Source organism: Manis pentadactyla, chromosome 6 (genome assembly GCF_030020395.1).
Source record: "Manis pentadactyla isolate mManPen7 chromosome 6, mManPen7.hap1, whole genome shotgun sequence".
Lineage (NCBI taxonomy): Eukaryota > Metazoa > Chordata > Mammalia > Pholidota > Manidae > Manis > Manis pentadactyla.
In genome coordinates, this window is record NC_080024.1 from 122166588 (window position 1) to 122189798 (window position 23211).

The window sequence follows — 23211 nt, forward strand, 5'->3', positions numbered from 1 at the left end:
AATGCTCAAAACAGACTTACCATTTGACCCAGGAATTGCACTCCTAGGAATTTACCCTAAGAATGCAGCAATCAAGTATGAGAAAGATCAGTGCACCCCTATGTTTATCGCAGCACTATTTACAATAGCCAAGAATTGGAAGCAACCTAAATGTCCATCGATAGATGAATGGATAAAGAAGATGTGGTACATATACACAATGGAATACTACTCAGCCATAAGAAAAGGGCAAATCCAACCATTTGCAGCAACATGGATGGAGCTGGAGGGTATTATGCTCAGTGAAACAAGCCAAGCGGAGAAAGAGAAATACCAAATGATTTCACTTATCTGTGGAATATAAGAGCAAAGGAAAAACTGAAGGAACAAAACAGCAGCAGAATCACAGAACTCAAGAATGGACTAACAGGTACCAAAGGGAAAGGGACTGGGGAGGATGGGTGGGTAGGGAGGGATAAGGGGGGGGAGAAATAGGGGGGTATTAAGATTAGCATGCATGGGGGGGTAGGAGAAAAGGGAGGGCTGTACAACACAGAGAAGGCAAGTAGTGATTCTACAACATTTTGCTATGCTGATGGACAGTGACTGTAAAGGGGTTTATAGGGGAGACCTGGTATAGGGGAGAGCCTAGTAAACATAATATTCGTCATGTTAAGTGTAGATTAGTGATACCAAAAACAAAACAAAACAAAACAAAAGGGCAGTTCCTGTGTGGTAACCTCCAATGAGTTCTACACAGGGTATAAAGGGCATACAAAAGTGTAGGCAAAGGGTCTGTTTGCGTTTATACAGAAGATCAAAGCCTAATTGGGCTACCCCGAAAATGAACTAAGATACGATATGAAAAAGAACTTCCAACATCAGCACTCTCTGGAAGACTCATGCCAGAAGATGATCATCAAAAAACCCCAACAAAGATCCACACACTGCTACAGCTGTAGATGCACTCATCCCACCAGCTCCTGGACTTGCCATGGGAAAGAAGGAGATATCTAAGCTGGCCTGTGCATACAGTAAAACAACAAATTTGACTGAATCTATACTGTTGGAACTCAACCAAGAATTAGGAGAAGTGCAAATTGTAGCACTCCAAAATCTTACAACTACAGACTATTTACTGTTAAAAGAACATAAGGGATGTGAACATTCCCCAGGAATGGGTTGTTTTAATTTTTCTGATTTCTCTCAGACTGTTCAAGTTCAGTTGGACAATATCCACCATATCATAGATAAGTTTTCACAAATGCCTAAGGTGCCTAACTGGTTTTCTTGGTTTCACTGGAGATGGCTGGTAATTACAGATATGCTTTGGTTATGTAACTATACTCCTATTATGTTAATGTGTGTGCACAACTTAAGTAGTAGCTTAAAACCTATACATGCTGAAGTTACTCTACAAGAAGATATGTCAAAGAAGTAATCCATCTTCCCATGTTTTCTTCCGCCTGCTACTTCTATAGCTTTTCTTCTTCCTTCCTAATTACAACCCTTAAATAGAATTCGTGCCTCATATCAAATTTACCGAGTATCATAATTCTTCCAAGTGGTAAAAATACCTCAAGACAAATGCTGGGCATAGAAGCTACAGGGCAAAATATGCAAAGAAATAAAAAGCTAACCATTTCAAACAATAAGGCTTCTCTCTCCCTTACCAACTCTACATTTCCCTGTATGGCCCCGGAAGATGACTGGTTAGCCAGAGACGGGTAAGATTCCTCAAGGGAGGAACAACCTAAGACAGACACAGTCGCAGGGAGGTCATCAGGTGAGAAATTGGGGATCAACAGAGGTGAGGCTTAGAACCTCACCCCCCTGTTCTGAGAGAAATCTTCTGCATACGTGGATGTTTTATTGCCCTTGTCTAGCTTGGATTAACACATAGTCTACAGGCACACACCTGATCATCTACATTTGCTCTCTTACAACACTAAACTATGTTTTCTACCTTTATCTTGTATCTACCTACCACTTCAGCATTTTATTAAAAATAATAATAATAAAGAGAGAAATGTGGTATTCACATATAAATCAAGTATAAAAACCAAATGAGTATTCATATTTGTACTGACTGTTTATAGTTCATAATGCATGAGCAAAACCGAAAGTTTCTGTGATGACTGCCCTTGTACTGTTCACTATGTAACTTATTCATTATGTAAGAATTTGTTCTCCATGTAAGAACTTGTTTGTTATGCCTCAGAAGATTGGAGACTGACAAAAATTAGGCTTGGGGTGGATGAATGATTGTGCATTGAGCATTGACTCCCCTATACAGAATTTTATTGTTGTTAACAACCATTTGATCAATAAATATGAGAGATGCCCTCACAAAAAAAAAAAAAAAAAGGACAGACTTCCAATGGTAAAATAAATAAGTAACCGGGATGTAGTGTATAGCATAAGGAATATAGTCAAGATATTATAACAGCTTGGTAGGGTGATAGCTGGAACCTAGAATTATGCATATAAATGTTTTATCACTGTGTTGTTCACCTGAAACTAATGTAATGTAATACTGTGCGTCAACTACCCTTCAATAAAAAATAATTATCTACAAAAAAAAGTGAAAAAATGGAGCAATTCAAAGAGAAAAGCTATGTGGCAGAGTGTAAGAGACATGTAAAATGTGAGCAAATTGTCTAACCTGTGTAATTGGAGTCACAGGAGGAGAAAAGAGAGTAGACAGAAAAGTATCAATTGAAAAATAATGGCTGAGAATTGTCCCACTCTGACTGAAAGACATCAACCTACAGATTTAAAAAGTTTGATGAACCCACAGCATTAAACATACGAAGAAAATCATACTTTGACACATCAATGTCAAATTGCTGAAAAAGGTAGTCATGAAAACAGGCAGGATAAAAGGGCACATTACTTTTAGGGGAACAATAAGACAGTTGATTTCTTGATAGAAACCATGGAGGCTGAAAGACAATGGAATGACATCTCTAAAGTGCTGAAAGCAAAAAATTGCCAACCTAGATGCATATATACCCAGTAAATATATCCTTTAAAAAAATGAAAGCAGAGATATTCTCAGGCAGACAAAAGCTGAGCAAATCCATTGCCATCAGACCTGCTGTACGAGAAATAACATTTAGAGTTTATAAAGAGCAATAAAGGGGAATGTCCTAAGTCTGATATATATGCAGAAAAATTTACAGTGAATATTATGCTCTGTGGTGAATATTGAATACTCTCCCTTTGAGAATGGAACCAGGACAGAGATGTCAAATATTCCCTATTCTATTCAACATTGTGTTATAGATTCTAGTCAGAACAATAAGGCAAACAGAAAATAAAAGGAAAAAAAAAAAGCAAAAGGAGTACATATTGGACAGGAAGTAGTACAACTACTTTATTCACATGATTGTTATGTAGAAAATCCAAAGGAATCATCTTCTTGATAACCAACCTTAAACTACTGAGGTGGGATGTATGGGACACAGCCCACATTTTTATGGACAGTAAGTTAAAAAATATAGATTTACCTAGTTGTCCAAATCTTAAGATAACGAATTCAGCAAATTCCAAATGAGAAAATGGGTATTACAGAATTCATAGAACAAAAGTAGACATTGTATCTGCAAAGCAGCATATATACCCAGCATATATACCATATGTACCCCAGCTCCACTCTTCCATGTTTGTGTACTAATTTATGTATGCCCCATATCAGATAGGAAAGTGTTTGGCATAGATTAACAGAAAACCAATTTCACAGTGACTTTTTAAAAATTTGAGATATTTGTAAGGAGTGTTCATTCTACTAGTAATATAATCACCTAGGCTCTCTGTTCTGTCGTCCTTAGCATATTTTACTTGTTTCCTTATGCCACTGCTCCCAGCATTATGTCCACATTTAAGTCAGGAAGGAGGAGAAAATGGTGGCACTAATGACACTGGTTTCTTTCATTAAGAAAGGAAAACCTTTCCAAGAAATCTCCTAACAGACTTCCACTTCTGTTCCATTGGCAAAGGAAGGCTGGTAGAGTTTCTGATAAGGGAAATCAGAATGAACAAGGCTGGTTTTAGACCTGCATTTCTCCACAGGGGCTCTCAACATCATTGATGGGGCAACTGTGTGGGGCTCCTTTCACACCTGCCTTTCTCATTTTTAAAGCTTAATAAAAATACCTAAAGCTGTTGTACCCCATACATATTTCTGTCACTGCACTGACCATATTGTCACATAGTAACTTTGTGCCTCTACTCTCAATCAGACTATACTCTTTAGGAAATCTTATTCATCTTTTGATTCCTCAGAGTCTATCACATAATAGAATAAATGGAAGAAAGAGAAGAGAGGAGGGGAAGAAAAGTTTCTTAGTATTTAGCATTCCTCATTCCTGTCAGTCCAACACACTCATTGGAATCCTCTTCTGTTTTAAACTCTTAAAACCTCTATGTCCCATACATACTACAGATGCTCACCTTCAGGCACTTGGAAGAGTTCACCACCTCCAGTCTTTACCTCCTCTCCACCTGTCATTTGCCTCTCTTATCTGCTGTTATGTCCTACTTCTTGTTTTCCTCTTGTCTTTGACACCTTTCAGATTTCCCTTTAGTACCAGAATTCCTTATTCTCCCTGGCACCCTAAGCTTCCATGTGAGTTCTGCCTATTCCAAGGAATACTGTATTGAATATTACCTCTTTATCTTACTGTTTCTAAAGCAGGGCCTATGAATGTTAATCTGACATTTCATTATTCTTAAAAAGAAACTTCCTACAGGGCAGAATGCTTTTAGCTATCTTCTTCCGTTCTGAGAGCCTGTGCAGGCTTTTTCTTGTTAGTTTAAGTAGAAGCATCTCACTGAAGTTATACTGGATTAATCTTCATAAGGCTGATAAGATCTACCCATAGTGAGCTTACTTTATAACTTTTAAGAAATGCAGTTTTCTGTGTAAATGGAATCTCAAGGTTACAAGATAGCAATATTTGAAATTACTAAAGCAGATCTTAAAACATTAAAGAAAAGCTCCACTTTTCTTAATAAATAATTAGCAGGTGCTCAATATGGAACTTAACTTATAGGGTGACTAGTCTACATATATTTGCTGACATTCTCATGTATTCAAACTAAGCCAAATGGTTAATCTAGTTAGTGCTTTGCATTTTCAAAAACACTTATAGTTTAAGGCATTTGATACCAACTTAATATCTTATAATTATGAAATATATCTATTCAAAATAGTATATATGATATATATTTATGTGTATATACACATACACACACCCACACACACATACAATAAATGAGAGGAAGAATACCCTGCATCTTAGTACCCAGTTTAGGGAATAGCCAATTTAATTTTAACCAAAACTGAATTAAAGATGGGAGCTTTATAATTTTTAATTTGGTACTGTATTTCAAAATTTTTGTCTCTTTTTAAGTAGGTGCTGATTTATTCTTTCCCCATTTATATGTGATTTATACTTTATAGAACAGTTTCAGATGAAGGATTCTATTTAATATGCACAAAAGCTCAGTGAGGTCAGATTTATAATCCCCACTTTACTGATGAGGAGGCTGAGGCTTAGAACCATTGACTTGGCCAAGGTTGAGCAGCTCTTCAGTTATTGTCAGGGCTGAATTCCAGATCTTCTCATATGCTTTTATACTATGAGAAAGTTTCAGGGAAGGGAGTAATGGCAGCAGTCCCCTGAGGAGGTGTTATAAATTCATGATTACATGATGCTTTACCTTTACAGAATGGTGATTATTTCATAGGGCACTTCTAGAGGCAAAAATGGGAAGGATAATAATATAGGGATTAACCACCTAGATGTAATTTCAGGTCTAACAGGCCCAAGACATAGACACTTTTCAAAGGGCAACTGGCCTTTCTGGGGTTGCTAAAACATGTCATGTAAGTAATATATCACAGAGGTCCCATGCAGGCAATCTAGGGATTGTAGTAATTCAGTCCCTAGAGAGGTTGGGTTCTTGAAAACTCTTAGGATAAATCATTGGTTGGGGAATTTAAGGCCTTCTGGGGGAAAACAGCTATGGAAGCTGTGAGTTGGTGTTGGGGTGGGTGGGTCAATGTGGTCAGCAGGCGGGCTTGGGGTTTGCTGTGGTGTCATTACCCCCACTGTACCGCAGGCCTTGGGTTCCCTTAGCAGTGGTCTGCTGCTAGCTGGCATGCCGGAGGAGTTTCTCTATGCCTGGGCTTCATCCTCAGCTTTTGACCTTCCCCTCCAGCCTGCACCATACTCGGGCCCCTTGTTTCTTATTCCGTGGTGCTGGGCTGATGAGCAGGGCTGCGTGGCTTTCTCAGTGTTCTGCTGGTCGGCCATGTGGCAGCCAAACTCTGTTTTGGCTCTGCGGTCAGTCCTGAGCCAGTGTTTCCTGCCTTTGTCCCAGGGCTAGGAGACCTCTGGTGTTAACGTAGGATCCCTCTTCTGGCACTTCTGCCCTTTTTCCTTCCGTCTGTCATGTGAGGCCCACAGCAGAGTGCTTGTGAGTGAGTGTGAGCTCTTGCTGGGGTGGAGGCCCGGCTGCCCCGGACTGCCTGCGCCAGTACATTATGGTCTTTGCTCACTCTTTACCAGTTGGTATGGGGGGGCCTCTCCTTTCCTGGTCCTGACACAGACACAATTCTTCCAACCACTCTCTTCCTGGGAGGGCTGATTGCTCTTTGGATATCAGGTGAACTTTATTGCCTGTGACCCAGCTCTCTGATGGGCTCAAGAAGTTGTAATTTTGCTATTTCTAAGCCTTTTCTTCATTATGATGGGAAAGAATTTTTTTTTCAGATTTCTATATCCTAAGTGTAAGGCCAGGCTTACTGAAATAAAATTTCCCCTATTCCTCCAGCCAGTGGAGTTTTCTTCCTCTGGGCTTCCATAGATCTTTACTAGGACTATTACTAGGTACTTACACTTTTTTAACCTATAATATTTGTATGTATATCTTATTGGACCTACTGAACATAAGCTTAATGAGGTCTGGTTTTAATAGTCTTCATATCCTAACTGTGCCTTGTGGTGTCTTACTGCACACGGCACAAGCCCCCAGCCAAGTATTGGTGGGCAGAGGGCTGTGTTGAGAAGCAGGTGGGGAAGTCCCCACAGGCAGTGGTTAGGACAGTAAGTTGTTGCTCTAAGGAAGGAGGTAATAGCTGCGGCTCTCCTGTCGTCTTTGAACTTCTCTCTGCACGTGAGCCTTTGGTGTGGGGTCCATGTCCAGAATTAGATACCTTACTTGAATTTACAAGAAATGAGCGGGTATTGTGGGAGGAGACACTGTAGGATGCTGTTCCTTGGAATCTGAATGAAAACATGTCACCAAATAAAGTTTTGAAACAAATTCTTGTAAAGCAAATTCTGCTTTTCCTGCAGATTTCATTATGATGTTAGGAAAATGCTTTCCCAAGAGAAAATCCTTAGTCAAGTAATAGGCAGATGTGAGAACATTCCATGAATGGCACTGAGGGTAGTTAGGCAGGTGTGTGAGTGGCGGGCAGAAGGCTAAGCTGACGCTGCTTTGCAGCAGTTGCCCAGAGCTAGGAGTTGCTGTGTGGTCAGCTCTCGGCCTCCCAAGCCCTGGGACTTTTTCTCAGGTCGCAGGGCTGAGTCCACACTTGCAGATCACCACCTCTTCGCTCCTCCTCTCTGGCCCAGTGGGCCCTTCTTTGGCTGCACTATCACAGCCTGTCTGCATATGCTACAATTTTTAAATTTTAGGTTAGAATTATGACATTTCCTAAGTAAAAACACCTTGTAATCCCCTAGTTTTCCAAATCATTGTTAAACTTTATAAACCAATTTTCTTAAATTGAGGAATGTCTTAATATGACAGCATTTGTTCAATTACTTAATTATTATAGATAATTTGAAGAGAGAATTTATTAGCCAGGTTGGGGTATTTTCCTCAACCCTTTTCTCCAGTTTTGTGTGGAAGTTTAGGTCAGTTTTTTCAATGGAGGTTTTTAGCTTCCTTATTTCTAGGCAGAATTATGATGTTTCCCTTGATGCTGATGTATCTGAAGGTGGAATCTGATTATTAGTTTTGTCACTGTGCCACTTAGTGTCATTTATCCTGAGGAAATGAAGTGTTTTTTGAGTGGGTAAGGAAGGAAAGTCTCATCACACACACGAAGTCACTGATGTTAGAGAAGAAAGCAGAACCCATCCTGTCCTTGAGTGTATATTGACATTTGAATGCTCAGCCTATTACTGCTTTCTTTATAATTCTCATTTGGGGGAATATATGCTTATTAATCTATCTGGCTGTTATCTTTAGTAGAGAGATGGTCAGAAGGAACCACACAAAAGAAGAAACCAAACGGTGTAAAAGAACCGGAAAGAACATCTGTAGTTTCCCATGAACCTAAACGGTTGGAAAAATCTACAGACACAGAGGAGAACAACGTAACCAGGCCACAATGTAGTGATAAAACCACCCAGTTCCCATCAGTCCATGCTGAGCTGCTCTCGGAGCCTGAGGCAGCAGCTGACGCAGCTTGTGGTCCGAAGCCATCCACCCTGAAGATCACTATTCCCCCCCCATCACCACCACCACTAACTCTCTCACCAGAGTTTGCCTACGTGCCAGCCGACCCAGCTCAGTTTGCTGCTCAGATGTTAGGTAAAGTTGCATCTACTCATTCTGATTCATCTGACATTTTAATGGTGGATGTGGCTACAAGTATGCCTGTTTTATCCGAGGAGGCGCTGGGCTCAGAGGCTGAAGATCACACGGTTGCCGCTCCAATTGCGTGTTCTGGAAAGGTGGTTGGGGGGGTTATGAGCCAAACATCTGTCCATATAGGTTTGGGTTCTGAGCCTAAAGACTATGAGGGTGCACCACCAACAGCTTCCTCAGTCCCCATGCAGGATGAACAAGAACCTCCTGCTTATGATCAAGCTCCTAAGGTTCCTTTGCAGGCTGATATTGTGGTTACATCCATCGTTCATATATCATCTATCTCTAACGATGAGCCTGTGATTGAAGTTGTTGTTTCTGTTGAACAAATACCACAACAAAGAGTTGTCCCTTTTACTGATCACGTTGCTTGTCCTAAAGAACATGAGCAGTCACCACGAGTTAGTCCCAGACTTGTAGGAGACAAGATGGCCTCAGGCATGTCTGAAAAATCTGTAGGTTCTGCCAAACTTGTACAGTTTGAGGATACAAAAGGCGATACCTCAGTAAATGTGGAGGTGAAAGGCTCCACCACAACAGTATGCTTGGAAAACTCCCTGCACCTGGAAGTCCCTGGCTCTCCTGGGCAGGAGTCCTGCGAACACGCAGCGTCCCGGGCGCCAGAGGGCGAACCTGTGCTCCCTGGGGAGGCTGCAGGAGCGGCGCGCCCCGCTGCGCCTGTGAGATCATCTGGCGGCCCCCCACTTCCTGTTCCAGAAATGGAACCAGAATGGGAAACAACACCTGAACCAGTTTTGATGGAGTCGGGTAAGAGAACTAGATACTGATAAATTTAAAAATTATCTTTCAGGTGACATCTATATTTCAGATAACTGTCTAGATTGGCCCCTGCACAGTGATCAAGTTTTTCTAAGTAGTTTTTAAAATGTTAGGCCTATTTAAAGGCTTTGTTGTTCTTGAGATTTTACATTTATGAGATGAGTGATTTTAAAGTAACATCATCAAGGCTTGGCTTGGAGCCCTTTTGTGTTACTCTCTTGGATGTAGTATGTAGTGGGAAACTTTAGAGCCTGTTATCAGCCACAAAGTAGATTTATGTGATCTGAATACTCTTATTGCAAGATGGTCACTAGGGGCTGTTGGTTTGAAATTTCTCACTTGTGAATGTAAAATCACTGTCTAGCGATGCATTTACATCGGCTGTGGCATTCTGAAAGTGAAAGAAATGGTGGTGGTTGGCTGCTTTCGCAATGAGTCAAGAGAGCTTTGCAACCGGCTTGGGGGCGGGACAGGCACTGCCATCCTGCAGCTGAGGGGGCAGGTCAGGCTGCAGTCCGGGTCAGGGAGCAGGGGGGGAGCAGCAGCACGGAGGACAGGCAGACACTTGAGCGACAGTGGACACAGCTAAGGTGACTGGCTTCCTTCCTTTGGGACCCCCGACAAGAGCCAAAATCAAGCTCCTTTCTTGGTTGCCGAGCTGTCTCCCACGCTTTCCTGTGACAGACATAATTTGACCTCCATCTCGGTCTAAGTGTGGCGTTTGGTCTGCGCACCCTCCTGCCTCATCCGGACAACGCAGGGATGCTTTCCTCCCGCAGGGATGGACGACATGCGTGAGCCTCCCCAATTCCTGCTGCGGCAGCTCTCTTGACTTCGACTCTTCCCAGAGCCAGAAGGATGCAGAAGGGTTCAGAAGCAGGTGTTGAGATAAATTCTGTCTGGCGGTGTGACAGGGATTCTGCACAGCTGAAAAGGCGGAGGGCAGTGTTGGGAGCGTGGCATCTGGCACGACTTGTGGCTTAAGCAGCACTTTCATCCAAGTCACTGTTCTCCCCAGTGCTCGCCTCTTCCTAAGGCCTAAGGGGATTGACAACACACATAAACTGAAGACTTGGCTTGGGCATAGTTTTTAACTAGTTTGAAGAAAGATCAACTGAAGTTCCTGCAGCTGCTGAAAACATACCAGCTTAATCACATGCATAGTGTTCTTTTCTGGGGAAGAAAACAGCTGCCCCAGCGATACCTAGCCCAGTGTTCAGGTGAGCTCGGCTGAGGCGCGGCTCTTCCGCCAGGAACCTTGCTGCCTCCACCCCGTCTTCTGGGACTCATGCTCCATGACAGGACTGCCTCATTAGGCAACTCAAACTTTGTTCACAGATTCCTTGTGTTGTGTTAAGACGGATGGTACTTCCAGACCATCTTCTTAAAGAGCCATTGTAGGCCTAAGCAGCCCTTTCCTGCTGCCTAGGACCGGTGATTTCAAGCCTTGCCTAAAAGGGGTGATCTCTGGGGTCTGAGTCCTAGAGCATGTGATGTTTTGTGTGTGATGACAAATTAATGGGAGATAATGGTGCCAGTGATGGGCCAGAGCTATTTGATTATGTGATTAAAACTAATGTAAATAAAAAAATCATTACACAGATGCATTAACACTTTTTTCAATGGCTTGATGTACTTGCTCTTCAACTGACTTTATTTGGTAAAGCCAAAATATTAGTTCTCCATTCGCTGCCTGAGGACCCTGCAGAAGCCATGTCTGAAGTAGCTAGAAACAGCAACTTAGAATGAGAGTGCTTCCTCAGCCACAGCTCCTGGGTCCCCTGCCACTTGCTGTCACAACCTTGTTCTCATTATCCAATTGTAGAGAATCTCTTTCACTTTACCAAACAGAATTTAATTTAGCCCTTTCTATAGCATGCTTTATGGCACATATTACTATAGCTGTTTATTCATATGTAAAAAAAATTTACATTTCAATGCATAGCACCTGATTCAGAGACCAAACCTTTAATGCCTGCAAATTTTTTTTTATAGCAATAGCAGCAAGTGAAGCAGGACAACCACCACCATATTCTAACAAGTGGACCCTTTACTGTCTAACTGATATGAATCAACAAAGTCGCCCATCACTGCCACCTGCACCTGGGCCTTTCCCCCAAGCAGTCCTCTATTTATCTAATCCTAAGGAGCCACACTTCCTGCAGCACCCACCCAAAGTCACTTCTCCAGCTTACGTGATGATTGAAGACAGCAAGAAGGGCAATGCCCCGGCACCTTTTATTCTAGTAGGGTCACATGTTCAAGAGGCTCCGGACTGGAAACCTCTCCCTGGACATGCTGTGGTTTCTCAGTCAGATGCCTTGAAGAGATATGCTGTAGTACAAGTACCCATTGCTGTTCCTGCAGATCAGAAATTCCAGAAACATACCCCAAATCCCCAGAATGGCAGTCCTTCTACAAGTGGACAAGATGTCCCCAGGCCTCAAGGCCCGGTTTTTCTTTCCATTGCTTTCCCAGTAGGAGAGGTAGCCGAAAAAGGTTCAGGATCTAGTGACAAACATACTCCCTTTGGAAGTTATGGTATTGCTGGAGAAATAACTGTGACTACTGCCCATGTTCACAAAGCAGAAACTCAAAACTGGTAGGTACATTTCCTACCATGATGTGTGGCCCTGAACACTGCTGAGTTTTCAGCATTTTGATTTGACCTGCAGGTTAAGAGTTTTTAAAAACTGAATTGAGATCTGCAGTAGGTTGGGGTCTGCTCTAATGTGACGTGGTATTGTCTCCAGCTTCCCTGCCACTGGTTCCTAACAAAAGCCCAGCCAGTGCACTACACCCTAACCACGCATACCAGCCACCTGGGGCCTAAGACATGACCTGCTCAGCTGAGTCACCGTTCAACACCGGTTCTATGTCTAGCCCCATAGACGATGCAAAAAGGGGATAGTTTAAAAAAAAAATGTGGGAACTTTATAATCTAGTTGGCATGTTTAAGGAGTGGGGAGGAGCAGAGACAAGACATAAAGGGCAAGCCAGGTACTGAGCCAGTCGCCCTCTATCAGATAGGCTGCTCAGGCGCCGATGTAATACCTGAGTAGGAGAAGGAGCGTCCTGGCAGAGCCACAGAGGCTGAGGGCAGCAAAGAGCCTGGGGCTTCAGGACACTGCAGGCAGGGCAAAATGAGACTGGCTGGGAGGAGCTGGGGAGAGTACATAAGATGAAGTTGGAGACGTGAAGAGGGGGGCCCATACAATTCAGGGTCTCTGTAAGCCAGAGAGATTTGGACTGCAGTTCAACGGGAAGCCAGAGAATGACCCATCTGCTGGCTGCCATGCAGAAAAGGATCAGCAGTCAGGGAGACAAGAACATGTCATACAAGGGTTATAGCCACACCCCAGCGAGTTCAGTTTCTTATACTTGTGGGCATTTCAAGCTGAACAGCTGATGGACAAAAGCTAGATTTTCTTCATAGGTTCAAGTACTACAATTATTATGTTTGAGGAGACAACTCATCGCAGTATCTTAGGGCTGCATGCATTTCTTATTCACCCCTCCAGAGACTTTTGTGGAAGTGAAACATGAAGCCTGAAACATGGCTTTATTCAGCATGAAACGCTAGGGTATTTTCATGCACAGGTAACTGGTTAGGTAAGAGCTTAGAGCAGGAGGATGGCCTTGCATTTCTGATCCTGACTCATGTTCAGGTTCATGATTTAAACAACTCACTATTTACCTTACAGATGCTGAAAATGACACTGTTTGAATCGACATCCAAGTGAAGCCTGCCACCACATGTAATGTGTCAATAAACTTCATGCAAGCAAAAAGCCTGTATTCTTATTTTGTAATCTAGGAGATACACAACAGAACACACAGGTCTTAAATCTTTTTGGATGTAGAACACAACAGCATTTTCCTACTTTTATATCTATATCATAAAGAAAACTGCAGCCCCCCCTACAGTGGTGCCCAGTCAGGTACCCCTACTTGATCGTTCTGTGGTTGGCACCTCACTACAACACCATATTCGCCCAGACACCACAGAGTGCTGCCTGCCTGCTGAGCACTTTGCGTGAGAGGTGGTCGGCTGGCCCGGGGACAGCAGTGCCACAGGACTTCTTTGCAAGGACACTTTTGCCAAGTTAGGACAGTATTAGGTGTAAAAGACATCACACTTTTTTTGAACATTCTAAAGCCTTTATTTAGCATCAGGTACACTGTTTCATTATAACACTTGTTAACTTCACAGCAATTAAAATAATTTACTGGCAGCTACCTAAGACTCCTTGGAGCAGCATCTCAGTCTGGGGTCGGGTGGATAAATACAAGATTAATGTGCCCCAATTAAAGGGGCAAAGCTACTGTACAGTAGGTCTCCATATATATTTTAAGTACACAGGTACCTTGCAAACTTGCAGTGCACAAGATGATCTCTTACATAGTTTGGTATTTATAATACATGAGTACAACTCAACCGCTCTGCTGGCATTTGCCACTGGAAGCATTTCAAAAGTTTGTCATGTCATGATGTTGATTAAAATCTGTATTTCTAGGACATTTTTGTGAATTGCTAGATTATATATGTATATTTTCAATTCAAACACCTTTTAGTACTAATGACATCACAAAAATTTTAAAGTAAATTCAGAGCATTAAAATAAGCAAAATATAGGTTGGTTTAGAATTTTCAAATCATGAAATATTCAGGCATTTGATTCTTTTTGGAAGTGCAGTAAAATTAAGATTAGTATGACAAAACCATCTTTTAATACAGTCTTTACAAAATGACAACCTCTCTACATTTGAGCACATGAACTTTATATAGGAGAACTATATAAACATTTCAAGGTTACATCTAAAACATTCAAGCATGACAGCATAAAAATATTCAAAATAACCTGATTTGGGATTACTATATAATTCCATAAAGCTAAAGTTACACTTAGGCATAAACCCTCGGTAAGTATGACAACAGCAGCTGTAAAAAGCATGTTCCCCAGCAGTTTCTCCTACCTCTATAAAACAATATCCAAACAAGTATGTTGGGATGGCAAAATCACCCATTTTTTCTAAGACTTTCATCACTAATACCACCTTACACCCTATTTTTGTTGGATGAAATGCAAGTTATCTCATGAGCAGGTTTTTCTTTTTTTAAAAGATGAGTAGAAACCAAGGAGAGGAATTTAAAAACATAAGTTTAAGACATTTGTAGATTAGCCAAATGCCCTCATTCTTCTGCATTTTTTTTTTAATAAATGTCAGGCAAATTGAAGTAGTTTCTATCCCAGTAGCTGCCAGAGTAAAGCCAGTCCTGTGCTCCGTTGTAAGGATTAGGACCTTGATTGAACCACCTGTTTAAAAAGAAAAGACTTTTAGAGGGGAAACTAATCACTGGGTACCAACTATTCCACCAACTCACCCCCTTCTGTGAATGAGGGATTTCCCAAGAGGCTTTTAAGAAGTGGTACCGTTTGTAGAGAGCATGTATGTAGACTAACACTTCAAAAGGTATAATACCATGCAAAAGGTTTATGGATTTTCCACAGCATTCACAGCAGGAGGATCTTCTGTGTAGTGCGTTGGTTAGAAGCAATGTATCTGTCTAATTGCTCATTCTCTAGCCCCATTCCTTCTCTCCCACTAGAAGGCATCTTTTTAAGCAATTGGGAGTAAGGAACTAGGATAAGGAAATTAACTTTTACAACATACTATAATCACAGGTAAGGTGCCTGATTCAGAGTAAATGCCCCTCCAACTCTTAAAAGTCCATTTTTCAAAGAAGTTGGATGTCAGAGAAGTGAAATAACTTGCCCAGGCTTCTAACTGACATCAAACTTGAGTTTTATTTTAAAGACCATGACTTCTCAAATATACTATATGACATACACACAATGCACTGAAATTAGCCCACATCTTCCTGGGTATCAATTTTCTCCATGTTAATATGGATTCTTAGGTTCCCTCTAGCTTTTAACATCCTAACCTGTCATACCTGATTCTAGAAAGAACTGTCTCAATCACTTTCTTGCCCTTTAGAAATCATATCACACACTTCCCATAGCCCCAGCTTTCTGTTAATGGAAATGCAAATTTACTTGCTTGAGAAGTTCACAAGTTGGTATAATATCTTAAAAATATGATTTAGTTTTCAGAGTAACGTATGAAAACAGTTTCATGTATTTTTGCCATTCTACCAAGTAAATTGCTTCTAATTTAACAAAGAGATTATATTTGTTTCCTGAGTCCCAAATGCTCCCATTATCACTAAAACAACACTAAAAACCTGAGCAGGAAAGAAAGTTTCAGATCAGGTGATTCCTGGGATGATCACTTAGTAAATGCCCGTTAGACCAAATTTTCTAGAATATTACATAAATTATTTAGTTTTTAGGACTTTCCTATTTAGAACATTTTAAAAGGCTACTTCAAATGATAAAGATTATAATTCAGACTTTGGTAAGCAAACTGGAAATATCTTGACAAATCATTATGTGATCAAAGTCACAGAATTTTTGTCTCATATGAGGTGTACACTTACACTCCTCTTGGTCTCAAAGTCCGGGCAGTGAAAGCACTTTGTGGTCAGGCTGAGCAAAGTCAACTACTTCAGGAAAGCAGGCAAATCAACATCAACCTTATCCAAAATCATTTTTAAAATTAATCAAGCCTCCAGCCTTGTCCCAGAAGATTTCTTCCGTCAAAATGGAGAGGGGGAAGTCAAGTTGCAATAAGTCATTTTGCAGAACGGAAGATTCAAGGGCTAAGGATGTTTCCCTGGTCATGTGTAAGCAAAGTTCTCTAAAGTCTATGTATGTAAGCTTCCCTGTAGAGACCACCACTTGCTGCGGAGAGTTCAAACACTACACCAAAGATGAGCATCTACCAAGCCGATCGTCTGAAGAATATTACAGTTTCTTTCAACTTCTAGTTGTCCTACTTTTGAGCACTCATGTCTGGAAACCTCACCCTTCCACACACAAAACAGTCCAGTTAATTTGTCTTTCTAAGGTCTTAAACATTTTAGACAAGTGTGGGAAATAGGAAAGAAAAGGGTAAGAAGATTCCTTTGCCACTTAATTCACTACTTTTGAGTCTAGAGTGCATGGGTCTGTATCAGTAAAGTAAGTCTCTATGAGGTTCTGCATGATGCTCAGACTGCAGCAGGACATGGTGTCACCAGTTCTTTTGCTTCATCACCCACCTCCTCGCCTCTTCAAATCCTGTGTCTCTCACCAGTCCCTCCCACTTCCTTAGCCAGGTATGTGGGCTCCTCTAGGAAAATAGGTTAGGATCATGAGCAGCTGTTTTCATAAGCAGGGAACATAGTTTACAGCCTGAAAGAATCATGTAGCCTGAGGGCTCTTCAAGTGACTGAAACCAGTATTAGTAGTAATGCAGCTCTTGTGTGGAAGAACTTGGGTTTGGGTCCTGCGAGGGCTGGTTAGCTCGACCCAGCAGGAAATTTCTTTACAAAACGGTCCTACACACACTGAACTGAGCTATTCAAAAATAGCTATCAGTCAGGAGGAGAACCAAGTCAGGGAACGAGCAAGCTTCTTTCTGCCACCAAGAGTTCAGAGCACTTATCTTTTGACACAGGGTCAGTAGGATCATTTAAAAAACACATATGTTCACATAAGAACCACTGATAAGAGAGCCGTGGAAGAGAGCCCGTGTAAGGCCCCAAACTGTGGCTCACAAGGGTAGCCTCTTGTTTTCATTTCCAGGCTACCACAGGGCTCCCAAAGCTCTCTGCTTTCAGAATGCTAAGAGCCAACTGACAGAAAAATCCTTAGTGGACTTTAAAACCTGAAAATGTGACCAGTAAGATAGAGGTGTTGATAATTAGAAATATAGTACAAAAATGGGATTTTCTGTAAAGGAGACTAGAAATTATGATAAAGTTTATCAACATCTTTTCAAACGGGATGGCAGTAAAGCAATATGGCTCCGCCTGAATATTAAGGTGGAGGTTCTCACATAGGCCTTGCTGGTTGTGTGCCCTTGAGCAAGTCCCCTAAATGAAATACACCAGCATTTTGGTTTCCTCTGGTTCAACGAAGGGATTTCAAGGCCAGTGGCTTTCAGACTACATTCACGAAGTTTCTAGGGGCTGGGGTGCACGCAGGGTGGGAGAAGGTGAGGGGTGGCCAAGGCCCTGCCCCCGGCCCTCCTCCAACCAGAACAGCTGTATTCACGTGTTGTGTATTTGCAGGTTCTCTATGGCAAAAGATTTTTACACTAACAAAGTCCCAAAAGCACTGGACTAGATAGCTAAAGTCATTTCTAGTTCTAATAATTACCTTTCTTTCTCTAAGATGCAAAAGGGTCATCAAATACTATCTGCTGAAATGCTTGCCAAGTCATGCCCGTATTAGCTGTAAAATTTAATAACTTTGAATTATGGACAGTGGTTTCTCTTAGGGAATACAGATGCAGAAAATGTTTTTATTCTATTCTTACTTACAAGTTGTTCTATTATTCAATAAAGTGACTACTACATAATCTCTGATTCTTTAAAAAGAAAAATTTCTAAACTTAGAAATGTTACTGCTCACTTTCTATTTCTGAATGGAATCCAAGATTACTTTATACAAATCCTATTTCCATTACACATCAAATCCCTTGTGCTTGGAAAAGTAAAGGCACTGCCTAAATATCCCTGGTGCACGATATACGTATAAGCAAATGCTCTGCAACTTACTCACACTGAATCTACTTTCCTGCCACATCAGTAAGGCTAGAGTTTAGTGTCCCTCTTCAATAGGGAAAGAACAGGGTTTTGCCAGATAAGGAAGAAAGATATTAGCTTAATTAGGTAAATACCTGCAATAATTGTGTGGAAATATTTTAACCTTGATTTCCAAGTAGTCCTTTCTGTCACAAACTCAACTCTTTCCTTTTGAATACTTAGTCGGTGGAAATAACTGTTCTCTTAGGCCTGGGAGCAACTCGACAGGGCTTCAGGGAGGCCATGCTCCGCAGACCCCTGTGCGCCCTCCCTGCCTGCCCCACATGACAGCTCCACCACGCGGGGGGTGGGGGGCGCCACACACCTTGTCTGCCAGTCCTCTTCGGACTTGGACCTGTTTTTGCGGGCTGCTCTTTGTTTTTCCTCAAGTCGTTTTTTTTCTTCACTAGCTTGATCTGAAACAAAAACATCAAAGTCAAACAGTTCTCCAAGTAGAGACCACTAGGCACGCACTGGCCACATTAACTTTACGGAGAAGCGCCTTCCGTATGTATCACCACGGTCTTCCCCATACTAGAACACAAACACCAGGGCCAAATGTGGTGCTGATGCTGTGACACACCCCTGCTCGAGTGAGGCAGAACGGCCTCTGAGATCCAGTCATCTCTCTACAACCTCTGCAGGTACCATAAAGAGCCTACTTCTTCTCAAGGCCAAAAAAGTTGTATTAAAATGATTCAGGGAAAAACTGGGTAGAAAAACTGAATAAACATGGACTTTTTCTAAATTCTTAGACCTCACAGAATTCCTTCAGATTCTATTCATACAAAATTCAAACAATTTTCTAAGAAGCTGCTGCACAGTCTCACCGATCATTCAAAAAGCATCAGAGCGTTTGGTCAGAACAGGGTTGCTCAGCCGCGGGGCTCCCGACCCACTGGGCCGGAGTAACTGTCTGTGGGGGGCTGCCTGCACGTTGTCGGATGCTTATCAGTGGCAGCCCAGGCCTAGACCCATGAGACGCCAGGGCAGCTCCCCAGACGTGACACCCAAGGCCTCCAGGCATTGCTGCACTTCCCCTGGGGAGACCTGCCCCCCTGCTGAGAACCACTGAGGAGGAATTTAACCCCACAGGATAAAAATGTTACAATTAACAGAGGCCAAGCACCTCTTTGAGCCTCAGAGGTGGTATACCAAGCCTGAAATATATAGTAAAATAATTAGTCAGAAGAGAGTTTAAAGTTGATAAAGATGCTATTATTTTCTCAAATTTTCCTCTAACATTTACAGTATGCCTCTGGCCGTAAGCAGCACATTACATTATGAGGGCTTATCAGTGAAATGATTGAGCTACTAAGGCCTACCTCAAATCTCCAAATTTAACACAAAAGTTATTGAATTTAATTCAAAAATCTCTAAGAGAGATTAAAAATGCCTGTACCCCAGTGATGCTAACCATCACCAGGAGTAAAACAAACGCATGTTCCCCAGCAGCGCCATCAGATGCTGCTTACCTATTTCTCCATTTTCCATGGCTCTGATGTCAGGCCGTAACCTGCAGTCTGTCTTAGGTATCACACTCTCCATATCCTTGTCCATTTCATTCAAAACCATTGCAAAGCTAGTAAAATTATACATCTGAAAGGAAGAAAAATGTTCAAATTATTGTATTCCATGGCATAATGAAAAACGAAAACCCCTGAGGGTACAGTGACTTGAAATACCACCCCCCCCTTTGTGGCAGTGGGGCCAGCCTCTCTCAGGCCACACAGCTAAGCGTCTTCTCCCAAGTCTGCACCGCCTACAGGTACTACCTGCTGGACATGGGTGGCTTATCCTGAAGAAGTTGTGTCATCTTGTATTTAAGGAGAGCCAGTCTTACCCCTAATTACTAAAGCCCCCTCTAAGTCCCACCCACAACACCCCCCACCAGCAGGGATGGAGAGCACGGACGCCCGCGCCTCGGGCGATGAGAAGGGGAGCAGCACATGGGCCAGCAGAGGGGACTGAGGGGCACCTCAGTGACCGCCTGCACTCCTCTCCGTTCTGCCTGGCTGGTCCTGCACGTGCTAGGGAAGGAGCACCTTCAGAGCCGAGTACAGACAGGAGGGTCGCCTGCCACAGCCCCAGTCTCACCTGGGCAGAATTGGGAGGCCGTGGGGCTATTCGCCATAGGAGGGCACTCCCGGGGATAACAAGTACACTCTCAGAATCTGGCATCGGCATCTCGTCCAACTCCTCAGAGGCACTCATCTGCAAAAGTCAACACAAACAGTTAGACCATTTCAAAAAGAAGGCAGACTCACTGTAAAGCCACCAACATTCGCTGCATGTCAAGGATATCGGCTGCGTGGGGCTGGAGCGCCACCGCATTCTCGCTCGTGGGGCCTGGCAACAAGAAGCTGTGTCCCAGGTGGGAGATCCTACCAGGACATCAATTGGCCCTTAAGGATGAGGTTTAATAGGACAGTAGTTCAGGAAAAAAAGCCCTTCGCCAGGCTGGTCTCAGCTTCAGGGATTCAGGGAAAAGGGAGATGATCACAGAACTGCTCAGTGTGAAAATGCAGGAGATGAGTTTGGAGGAAATTTTAAATATCAACTGATCTCAACTTCTAATGCACATAAACAGAAAGAAGGAAAAGAAAATTTGTCTAAGATGAGCTCCAACTCCCCAAAGCTATGTGACTGCAAAGCCCCGTGTCTGACCGCACAGGCACTCAGGGGCACGTACCCACACGCTAGGTAAGACAGGCCAACATTTGCTAGCAAGGCTGACTACCTGCTCACTAAAAAGAGTCAAGGATGTATGTCAACTATACCTCAATTTAAAAAAAAGATTCAAGGAGAAAAACTACATGCATGATCAACAAGGAACAAAAAGGTCCCGCTGAGACCCCGTGAGAGGCCACCTCCAGGAGCGTCAGGCCAGACTCGAGCCCAGCGGTTCCTTCTGTGCTGCCCATGAGATGTTCACCTGTTTGCTGTTCTTCTTCTCGTCCATATTTTTCTTATCGTTTTTTTTGTAAGCATCAAACGTGGCAGGGTCAACACTGTATAGACACTCAGTCCACTTCCCATAGAGTGCACAGAGCTTCTTTTTGCTGCCAAGAAAAACTGATGTTTAGCTGACAAACCAGTGTTTTGCTGTAACTCAATACGATTATAAAGATGCTTATAAATCAGATTTTTTGAAGAAATCAATATTTCCTCGTCGAAGAAATATTTTTTGAACTAATTGAAATGCTTGTCTCCTATGCTATGACAGCAGGTTTTAATACTGACATTTTATTTAGTGAACAAAACCTATACTAATGTTTAAAATGGAAACATTACCTTTTATCTTGAATGTATCCTTCAACTTTGTGTAGTTCCTTACCAAAAAGGCCACACGGCTTAAAATTCAACACGCATTTGTCTCCAGTCCTGTGAGGGAGATATTAAGCTCAGACTACCATGGGCCAGGGAAGCAGTGCGGATGATGACTATGAGAACCTTTCTAGCAGCAGGGGTTCTTTGCTGACTTTCCAAATACCAGGCTCCACACAGAGGTATCAGAATTAATCCTTCATCAGTGCCAGTGCCTCCATAAGGAAAGGTAAGCAGGGTTCATGAAGAATACCTACCTTGCTGCCATGGGGTAACTGTCTGTGTCCCCCAGATTGCTATGCCAGAGCCCTAATCCCCAGTATGAAGGCACTGGAGGTACTTACGTCGTGAGGGCTGACCCCCCCATGAATGGACTAGTGCTCTTATAAGAAGAGACACAAGCTGATCTCTCTCGCCACGTGAGGCCGAGAAGGCCACCTCCTGCAGACCAGGCCGCTGATCAGCTAGCCCCCTGCCCTGGGGCTCCCCAGCCTCCAGAACTGTGACAGATGCACACCTGATGCTGAAGCCATCTCTCTTTCACTTTCACGTTTCCCCTGCCCCACACCCATGTGGATAACACACACTTAACAATATAAGCAAACCAAGCTGAGACTGAAATTAAGAGTCACAGAGGCTGCAGGTCAGAGTTCACCCAGTATTCCCTTATCAGGGACTGTAAGGAACTCTGGTCGTTAAATGGATGGGCTTCTATTTATTCAAGAGTTATACTGCCTGGTTCTCAATTCTTGCCAGGCTCTACTAGAGCTTTCTGAAGAAATGAAGTCCACTGGGACAGTGGATGACACCTGAAGGGACAGGTAAGTGCTCTCATGTGTCTTACTTGTGGTTTGTGATTTCCACGTTGCCATACTGCTCAATCCACAGTTTACCCACAATGATATTATGTACACAGCAGGTAGGATTTGTCCATGTATATGCTTCATTGTGTCTAAAAAACAAAAATGAAACCAAACCCAGAAAAATAAGTGAGAAGTGTTATTTTGTTTAAAAAGTGTGTTTTTCTCAAATGTCATTACTCAGGATAACAAATCAAGGCTGCTGGAGATAGCTACACTCAAAGACTTCCCCCACTTTACTGGTATCAACTCACAGTGAAACAGGTATCATCTGACTGTTCTCACTGTTTCTTAAAAGGATGTAAACACTTAAGGAACAAAAACTACACTTATACCAAACTCCAAATAAACTGTGTGTGTTAGCAACCTGGAGCACTCAAATGTTTGGTGAAAACTTACAGAAAGTAAAATTAAAAGTAGAGAATAAAAATTGGAGGTCTATTTAGCATTTTCCAGAGAAAATTCCACTTTCTGCTCACCACAGGGAAAACTCAGTGTATGTGAACAATCTCCAATTTTCACTCAAATGTTTTAAAAACACTTATTTTACATCGTCATACATTTGTGTTTAAACTTATTTTTGACTTACAAGTGGTAAAATTCACTTCTGCTGGTGTGCAGTTCTTTGAGTTTCACTGCATGTAGAGATCTTTGAAACCACCACTATCATCAGGTTACAACAGCCAAAATTCGCTCGTCCTCCTGTGTAGTCAGACCCTCCCGTCGCTAAGCCCTGAATCTCTAACTCATCCCTAATCCCGAAACCATTCATCTGTTCTCCGTTGCGACAGTTTTGCCTTTTCTAGACTGTCACATAAATGGGATGATATGGTATGTAACCTTTGAGATTAACTTCCTCACTTGCATAGTGCATTTCAACTTCTATGTGTCAAT

The 23211-nt window shown here is 42.3% G+C and overlaps 2 protein-coding genes across 8 annotated transcripts in view; one reads left to right on the forward strand and one right to left on the reverse strand.

Annotated features, from left to right (window-relative positions):
* Positions 1–13419, forward strand: part of CABYR (calcium binding tyrosine phosphorylation regulated) — a 28258-nt gene extending 14839 nt beyond the window's left edge. For 5 of the 6 annotated variants that reach the window (XM_036905731.2, XM_036905730.2, XM_057504110.1 and 2 more), the window contains exons 4-6: positions 8251–9420; positions 11428–12034; positions 13137–13419. In XM_036905731.2, the coding sequence (XP_036761626.2) occupies positions 8251–9420; positions 11428–12034; position 13137 (1778 nt within the window). In that variant the 3' untranslated portion in view covers positions 13138–13419. The remainder of the gene's footprint in view (positions 1–8250; positions 9421–11427; positions 12035–13136) is intronic. The other variant, XM_036905732.2, reaches the window with a different exon arrangement.
* A 174-nt stretch (positions 13420–13593) lies between these two features.
* The window catches only part of OSBPL1A (oxysterol binding protein like 1A), a 146343-nt gene continuing 136725 nt past the window's right edge, over positions 13594–23211 (reverse strand). For both annotated transcript variants that reach the window (XM_057504111.1, XM_057504112.1), the window contains 7 exons: positions 22302–22409; positions 21425–21514; positions 21066–21192; positions 20228–20344; positions 19606–19729; positions 18456–18546; positions 13594–14750 (listed from right to left, as the gene is read on the reverse strand). In XM_057504111.1, coding sequence (XP_057360094.1) covers positions 14648–14750; positions 18456–18546; positions 19606–19729; positions 20228–20344; positions 21066–21192; positions 21425–21514; positions 22302–22409 — 760 coding nt within the window. In that variant the 3' untranslated portion in view covers positions 13594–14647. The remainder of the gene's footprint in view (positions 14751–18455; positions 18547–19605; positions 19730–20227; positions 20345–21065; positions 21193–21424; positions 21515–22301; positions 22410–23211) is intronic.